At 41.7% G+C, this 8,958-nt stretch overlaps 1 protein-coding gene across 1 annotated transcript; it reads right to left on the reverse strand.

The window, feature by feature from the left end:
- Positions 1–1,286: 1,286 nt before the first annotated feature.
- btbd3b (BTB (POZ) domain containing 3b) lies at positions 1,287–8,531 on the reverse strand. The gene is made up of 4 exons (XM_037123632.1): positions 7,583–8,531; positions 6,377–6,467; positions 4,366–4,484; positions 1,287–3,690 (listed from the first exon to the last, which is right to left on the reverse strand). The coding sequence occupies exons 1-4, from the start codon at positions 7,891–7,893 to the stop codon at positions 2,658–2,660; spliced, it is 1,554 nt and encodes a 517-aa protein (XP_036979527.1). The 5' UTR covers positions 7,894–8,531; the 3' UTR covers positions 1,287–2,657.
- Between the last annotated feature and the right edge of the window lie 427 nt (positions 8,532–8,958).

The following is an 8,958-nucleotide window of genomic DNA, read 5'->3' on the forward strand; positions in this document are numbered from 1 at the left end:
TGACAGAGATATAATTTGTCTCGAGATTTAGTAAATGACTCATCTTATTTTTTAACTTTTACAGCAAATCAGGCAGGTAAAGAAAGTAAACTGAAAAAAAAAAAATCCATGCAGTGTCTTTATTAATCCTTTGTTTTGCCAGTGCTTGAGCAACTGTATCTGTGATTGGAATTTCAACTTCATCTTAAACACAAGTGAAGCACTTCAAAAAAGTGTTTCTAAGACGAAGATATGAACCAGAGTAGAAATCCTCTCATCGATTTCTGTCTTTTTCTATCAGCAGACAGACACATTGAGATTGACCTTGAGTCAAAACAGCCAGTGTGGTATGCTGGGAATTCATCATTTTACGTGTTTTTTTCAGACGTTTAAGGAGGAAATATCATTCTCCCTTTATCTCTTGATACTTGAAAACATGTGATGGCCATGTCAAGGAGACATTCTTTGTGAGTGCAACCCGTAAAAATCCAGTATTGCATGCCGTGTGGTCATCACTAGGGCTGGATATTGTTAAAAAGAAAAAATGCTGATACCAGTCTAAATATCTTGGACTTTGATAGCGGTTCCTGAATGAAGCAACTTTATAGCAAAACGAAAATGAAATTACACATTATTACCTTCAAAGGAGGAAGCTCTTCAAAGACCTGGAAGCAGCTAGAGAAACTGTTTTACTTTGCTCACTTTATTCAGCCTGGATTGCTCAACTTAAACAAAGAAAATGTTTGAATATTTATGCAGTATTGGACTAGCAAGTAAGCAACATGAAAAGGGATGACTTAAGAGGATGCACCGGGACCCTCTCAGCTGATGATGTGGTGAAGGGACTCACCTGTGAGCAGATACAGGTTAGCTATGCTGGATGCTCACAAGCAGCACACAGTTCACTTACAGTAGTTGTCTCTGGGCATGATGTCTTGTCTCTGAATGACAAGGCATTACTCGTTGGTGTCAAATCAGTTTGGTCAGTGTGATTAAATTACATATGTTTTCAGTCCTGATCTTCATGTCTGCGAAGTGATGGCACATCAAAAAGCCATACTTATCAAAATTCATATCAAGGAAAGCACGGTACTGTGTTGTGGAGCTCAGTGGGATGCAGTACAGAGTTTGACAAACAAAAAGTGAGGTGAGTAAGTGGCATGAAGATAGAGATCATCAATCTGCAGACAGCTCTCCTTGGCATTGTAAACCACTGCAGTGCTGAAGGGCATCATCTGTCCCCATCTCCTAATTTCAGGCAAGGAATGTAGTGTTATCGCTTTCACAGATGGGCTGTGCAACCGATATGTACCACTTGTTTTGTTTATTTGCATCATCAACAATCATACACATTCGTTGGTCTCCCAGCACTGTAGCACGTAAACACAGGACATGAATGCCAGTTTGTCGCTCCGTTGTCATCAGCGGACGAGCCTGTGGATGTTTATCCTATGCCACAAACAAAAAAATAAGAAGCACTGTAAATTAAAAAAAAAAGACATAAAAAATCTGCCTCATTAAAAAGAACAAATAAAACAAATAGACCATTTCAATTACAAACCCACATCAGTGCAATTCTGTAGCATAAACAGTATGCTTCTGCAGGTACTGATACTGTATGATCACATTGGGAGGGAGTGCTCAGCAGTTCAGTGTGTACAGAGTTTTTTTTTTTTTTAACAAAGAGAAGTAAAAGTCCATAAGATAAACAGCTTCTAACACTGAATCAATCATTGATCTTTTTGCTGTAAACAAAACAAAGGCGCTAGAACAATTAGTAGTACACTGTAGATGAAATGGAACAGTTCTGCCCATGCTTTAAGTGCTGCAATGCAGACAGATTTACATAGAAAACCAAAGAAATATTTCACTCTACCACGCAGTGGTGAATGGTGACAACTTTAAGTAAAGTTTTACTGTTAACATAATGAGACTGATCTAAATGAATCCCCACTGGAGTGACTGAGATGAGTGTAGGTGCAGAGCAACATGCTACAGAGAGATACTGTAGGGCTTATGTGTCTCATTATATCTAGTGCTCTCTAATCTAAGACCCCTCAAGCCCTCTCTAAGTACCCGGTTACTAGATTTGAAGTATCAAAAAGCTGCAGATTCAATTAAAACCACTCAAATACAGATGCCTCATGAAATTTTAGGTTGGTATTAGGTATCACACAGCCTTTTTCACTTCATTTATAATGCTGATGGTCCAGACTGAGTCATGGCATGAAATGCTTGTTTCAGAATATAGAATGTGAAGTATTGCTGCTATATATGTGCATTCTATGCAAGCATAGAAATAATAAACATACTGTAGCATATTCATCATATAAGATATCTTTGTGGGCAGCATTGGCCACAGTCGTGGCATCATATACATTTTGGAATTTACATATATTTATATGTACATGCACGTTTAGTGCAAGATATTTTTTTTATCTTTAGGACTTTTTTTCATCCGTGTATTTGGACGATTCAACATCTTGAAACATATATCTGGTCCTACTCAAATGGACCAATCACTGAAATGAAAACCACACAAGACCCCTTCACAGGTCTGAGATTTTTTTAACAATAGTGATGAAAATAAATAACAGAAAGTGACACTATGCACAGAGTGATATTTTTCCATTTTCCATAAGTGCACTGAAATCTGTTGAATGTATGTACAGGGGTTGTCAAGCGTAGAAGATGAGCTCAGGAATCTGTCCCCCCTGCACCCCTGTGCCGTTAGTGCTGTCCGAGGAGCACTGGAACTGAAATGTCACTTTCCCACACTGCACCTCTGTCATCCCTTCTTGTCCAAAGTAGCTCAGCTCGTTTCCATCCAGAACCACACTGGCAGTGTAGAAGGTATCAGGCTCGATCTGGACTGGATACTCGAACCAAACAGGAAAGGTGTTGCTGGAACCGTCGGAGAAATATTTACTGAGATTTTGTCCCAGAAGCACACCTTGACGTTTCAACTCAATCTTGGCACTGTACTCTGCTGAGCCACAGCTAGATCCATACAGTCCAAAACCAGCAATGAAAACTCTTTTATCCACTGCAAACTGTATACTGTCACAGCGGCCCCGATAGCGCCACTGATTGCTTCGGTAGGCACAGGACTGAAATCTGTGGCAGCGCTGGGGTGTCAGGCCCTTCCTAGGCTGGCTGACAAACTCCAGATCAGGTTTCTTTGCTGCTGTGTACCACAGGAAAATGTCATTGGTCTCAGTCAGTGTCAACACACCCGACTGGGCTGCTCCGTTGGCAAAATCATCCAGAGCCATCGTGGGGATACGTATCAGGAACATGGCCTTGCCCAAAACCTTACGCTTGTTATCAGTTGACGAGGTGAGCTCCTGTCTTTGGCACTCAGCTTCAGCCCAGTTTAGTGCTGCCTCAAATACCACTATCTCTTTAGCATTGAGTGTCTCTCGCTGTAGGATACTCTCCAGGGTCTGGGAGTCGATGTCGCAGAAGCCCTCCGAGCGTAGCGCCAGCTCGGCCTGGGCATCAATCACCTCCCAGCAGCGCTGTGTCAGCTCTGGCTCCTCGAACAGGCAGCTCTGGGAGAGTAACACACAGGCATTCTTGGCACTCAGGCTGGTCTCCAGGAAGTTGACGCAGGCACGAGCCAGGTGAGGGACAATGTACTTCTTGGCAGCATAAAGAGTTGCCAACACTGTGTCAGCACACAGGTCAATCTCGTCACAGTAAATGTACCTGTCGACAAAAAAATTGGTCATTCTTGGTTAACAGACAACAGATTGAGCGCCACAGAATTTAAATGCAAATAGACATTTTTGTTTAGATGATAATTATACTGCAAAATCAGACCATATGGCATGATAAATATAACAAAAGTCTTTTCTTTTGACATTTTAGTTGGTTGTGGTTAAGAGCTTACTGATATGATTTGTTGCTCTGTAAGCAACAGCATCGCTACATCAGTCAAAATCATGTCTGAAAACAATTAAACAGCAATCTAAACAGAATGAAATCACTGTGCAGAATAATCAAACAACACAGTAGTATTCTTCCTACAGTACAGTCCATCACCAACTCTAGATCTCTTACAAGGACACAGAAAATGAAACTGAGAAAGTGATAGAGCAGCAGGAGGTTGAAAAGAAGTGATTCAGCGTGAAGAAAAAATAATGACATGAAATTAATAGATACAGATTCTACTAAAAGATAGAGGAAAAAAACTGCCATTTCATTTGTTTGGCAAGCTTAGAACTAAACAGGTGCCAGATATCTGCTCCACCATACATCAAATTGAAATAGCTGCTAAAGATGATATTATTTATTGAAACTGTGGTATCATAAGATGACAAACTGGGGCCAGCTGAGGTAAATGCTCTATGTTATAGAGTTCAGAAAGAGGAGAATCCTTACTTCAACATTGCCAGAAACGCTGCCGGTTCCACATCTGGAATATGGATTTCATCCTTGTTCTCAGCCAGTTCACCATAAAACATGGCGTGGAACACTGAGCTGCCCACAGCCAAGACATACTGTTGGAAGCAGAAGAGAAAACACAGTGACAGAGTGAACAGAGAAATGAAAACATGCTAGAGTTTCTCTGTGATTTCACTTGAAGCCACATGACATGTAGTAACATTCAGGAGAGGAGAAAGATTACTTGAAGTGGGAACTGTACTTAATGCAATTCATTCGCATGTAGGTCTTACTTTTTTACAAAAGAGCACATCTATATATGACTTTTGAACAGTGCCTCCATTCTAATCACTGGAGGGATTGAACCTGTTGAGTTTCTCACATAATGAGCAGTTCTCAGCCAGTTTGCCATTTCCCCCGAGGACAGGGAGGCAGATTTCTAATGAGCAGGATTGCCTCTGATAAAAAACAAAACAATAGAAAAACAGGAAATCCTAATAACACAACTGAACAGAGAGCAGCTTAAGTTCAATTTACTCAAATTAATGAGTTATCTGAACTCACTGATGAAATCAGATGCAACACAATGTGACTAATTATTTCAGTAATAGGCACTGTATACAATGTTATGAATTCTGTAATTACACTACAAGTGCATTCATGTTTTATGTCTGTGTGTGCAGCACAAGTATGAGTAGGTGGGTCTGTGGGTGGTATAAATTCTCTCAAAAAAGGCACACGGGCAAGTAAATTGCTGTGAACCCTGTCTAAAATAAACCGTGCAAATAAGGGTTTATAAAAACAATACTGTTGTTGTTATCGCTACACACTGAAATCCATGTTTCTGTTTCCAGTTTGGATTGTTGTTGTTTTTTTTATGTGGATTTAGAGACGAGTATATAAATACAGCATATTGGAATAAGATTGGTCCCACCTCTTGACCCATTTTGTATTTTACAGATGTTCACATAAATTACTGCTATTAGCTCCCCGCTGCATCCTCCATCCACTAAGGATATAACTTTGTAAATTAAATCATGACGCATGTCTGAACTCCTGCCAAAAGAACACAATAAAGATTGCTGCCCTGAGCGTCATTATATCCCATTGGCATAATGTCTCAGCATAAAGTGCAGTCAAGTCATCCACAATGTTCTTCCATAACTGCTTTCTACAAATGCACAAAGTGCACTGCAGCTACCAATCACAGATAATACATTTGAGTCCCATAGAAAGAACAAAAAAGATGACCCAGGCCGTGCTCATCTGACAGGGTAGCTCTGGAGTGGATAGTCGGGCCAAAGTAAGGGCTGCAAAATCACTTAGCAGATTTAATGTGACTGGTATAATCATATTCAAAAAGAGTAGAGGGAATGATGTGCTCTAAGATGAGGCACATAGTCTAGGCAACTATAAACCTCAATCAATCATTTATGTGAACATCTTGAAAAGAGGTCAGGGAGTGAATTTACAAAGAAGTCAAGTTAATATGGGCCCAATTATAGTCATTTATAGTAGTCATTGTTCTGTCTTTCCAAAATTAAAAAATATAATGAAGTAAATGAGCAGAAAAGTGTTTCCTGGAAGTGAAATGCAGAGTTGAATGCATGTTATTCTATAGGCCTTATCATTGAAATTGTGTGCTGTTGGATGTGTTTGATTTAAAGTTGCATAATTGCAGAGCTGTCTGTGAGAAAACTGAGCTAAAGCAGAGACAAAGGCGATCCATTCTGTGTGAGATGACTGCTGAAGAGGATATCCCTTCCTCCTTCGCTCACTCTGTGCCTCCATCCTTCAGCCTCATTTACATAAATAATTGAGGACTGTCTCGAAAAAGACACATGGTGCGGAAGTGAGAGCCGAGCACAAAGGATTTTAGTTCTATTACAGCTGGCAGTGAGGAAGATTATTTTTATGCTGATATGATATGAACAACAGTGGGCCTGATTGCCGGTTTGTTAATTTCCTCCTTGCTGCCGTGATCTTACTGGTTGATGAGATTTCTTACCCTGTGTCCCGGCAGCCGCTGGGTCCTCCCAGTCTGACCCACCACAAAGTGAACATCTGCCATCAGCTCATTGTTGAACATTACTGAATTTCTAGAAAGGGAAAGAAACAAAAGGAGGACATTTATTTTGTATGTTATATTCTGTTCATTTTCTTGAGAAGAGAAGAAGAAGCTCAACATGGAGATATTTGCATCAGATTAAAGAGGAATATATGCACATAGACCTATTATGTAAATGAATAATAAAACTACCAATCAATGGCCAATTTAGCTGAAGTTAAAGCCAAAAAAAAGTAAATACATTTATGTTTATTTTCTCTGCAACTCTAAAGGCAAGAGTTTTATGATTATGTCAAATGTCCCAATGGTTTCAGGCAATATTTAAGACCTTTTATTGATTTGAAAGTCTTTCACAGCACTCTTAAACACAGAAACATTTTCAAAACTCATTTTTCAGCTCTTTATGTCGACAGGACATTAAGGCAAACAAGACAGTGAAGTGAATGGAAAATCCCCACTGTGAAAGAATGGGACCAACAATAAAGCTGTGTTCATATATTATTGAGTAGTGGAACATGTCACAGGGGTGGGTAAACAGCCCCATGATGTTCTGGAGAGACAACAAAGCCAGGTCGGAAAGCACGCATTTTGCTCCGGACAGCTGGGGTCTTTTACTGATAGGCCAAGGTAAATATTTTGCTTTTAGCACGGAGCAGCCTCTGCCTGTTGTGCATATCAAACGCACCCGGTGCCTGTCCGCCCTCTGTTATGTCAGAGCGGCAAAGCCTGCAGGAGCAGGAGAGGGTGTAAACAGAGATACCCCCCAGCAGATTGAGGGCAGGGCACAGGGAACACCCACCCACACTCGCACCCACTCCCACACCCACACACACACACACACACACACACACACACACACACACACACACACACACTCACACAAACACGCAAAAAAACCTAAAAATACAAGAGTGATTACATATATAAATGTTTTGTGATACATTTTAGATTTAAGGGAGATTCTGTTCAGAAAACAGGAAATTCAAATGTAGTGGAACACACATTTTCTTTCATACTTAACTTTTTGACATTCTCAAGTTAAAATGCCAAATTCATCTCTCCCTACATATAATGTTAATGAAAACTGTTTTGACAGCAGAATAGGTTCCCTGTTCAGAGAAAAAAAGAAATGCTGTCTGTTCCTACCTTTCTCTTATAGTGGAGTAGAGTCCTTGCCAATTGCAGTTCTGTATGGTGTTGTTATTGTTTAGGTTCTGCTGCTGGTACTGTTGCACTGTGGTGGTGGATGCCGGCTTTTTGGTGGGAAAAATGTCTGCTGCCATCTTCTTCTTCTTCTTGCTCCTCAGAGTGATTATCTCATAACAGACTGGGGGCAGCTTGGAGCTGCCACTGGCATTCCCTTTCTTGGAGCTCTTACTGGACTTGCTTTTCACTGACTCAGGAAGCATTAAGAAGAAAGTCAGACATTTCATGTTCCTTCCCTTGGCATCGACCATGAGTGTGTTCAACTGCCGAGCAGTGGGAGCGCATGCAGAGAAGACATTCACCGGGAGCAGGCAGGTGTGAGGGAGGACCGAGGGGGGACTTGGGAAGAGGACAGCAGCTGGGCTGTACTCAGCAGTGCAGTCGTCACAGTTGCCGTATGAGGTCTCACCTTTCAGGAACCAGCAGGGGAACTCTCTTGTTTTGGCTGTTTTCCTCACTCCTCTTATGGGTCAGGTTCAGACTGGGGAACCGAAGGCACTTTTTCTGTGTGAAGTTTGATCTGCTGCCAGAAAAGCTCCCGGGGTTCCCATCCCTGCTAGTCCAGAGTGATGTGATCAGCTCTCAAACCTTTTCCCCGTCTGTTCCCTCGCTTCTCTCACTCACTGCTTTGCTGAGGGTTGGCCTGACAGCCCCAGATTTAGTACAGCTGCAGTGGTCCTCAGGCAGGCAGCGGTGTTTACTCCTCTCATTTCCCACTCTTACTCCTGTGCTTTTCCTCCCGTTTCAGTCTCTCTTCATCCGTGGCTCTATCCTTTTCTCTCTGGCAGCACTTGTTCTTTTTTTTCCCCCTCCCTCTCCTCTGTGGAGCAGAGTCATCTGCAGGATGCTGTAGCCGTGGATGCTGTGCTGCTCTGCTCAGCCACTCGTTCTGCTGACTACAGAGGTTGAATGGGAGAGCGCAGAGGAGATAGGGAGCCCCCCTCCGCCTGCCCCTCACAGCACAGTGCACGGCTCTCTCCGCAGCTCAGCCAATGGCAGCGCACTGCCTTCATGATTGGCTAATGCAGCCGAGTGCAGCACATACTTGAATATGCAATAGTCAACGTCTCAATTAAAGTGACAGCCATGCCCCATAACAATGATATATTCATCTACAGTTTTACTTCCTCTGTTTGCTTTACCTGAAGCCACTACATTCAGTGTGTACATTGATAAATTTAGACTCTGTGTTATAATTTAAAAGGGCAATGCAAATGTACAGCACAGGCTCTTTTTAAGAGCAGAATTTGCTTAACTCATGCATCTTCTGACAGCCGTCCTTGAGCCTTTCAGAAATGTATACAAACAGTTTGAAT

The sequence above is a fragment of the Acanthopagrus latus genome, chromosome 15, assembly GCF_904848185.1.
Source record: "Acanthopagrus latus isolate v.2019 chromosome 15, fAcaLat1.1, whole genome shotgun sequence".
Lineage (NCBI taxonomy): Eukaryota > Metazoa > Chordata > Actinopteri > Spariformes > Sparidae > Acanthopagrus > Acanthopagrus latus.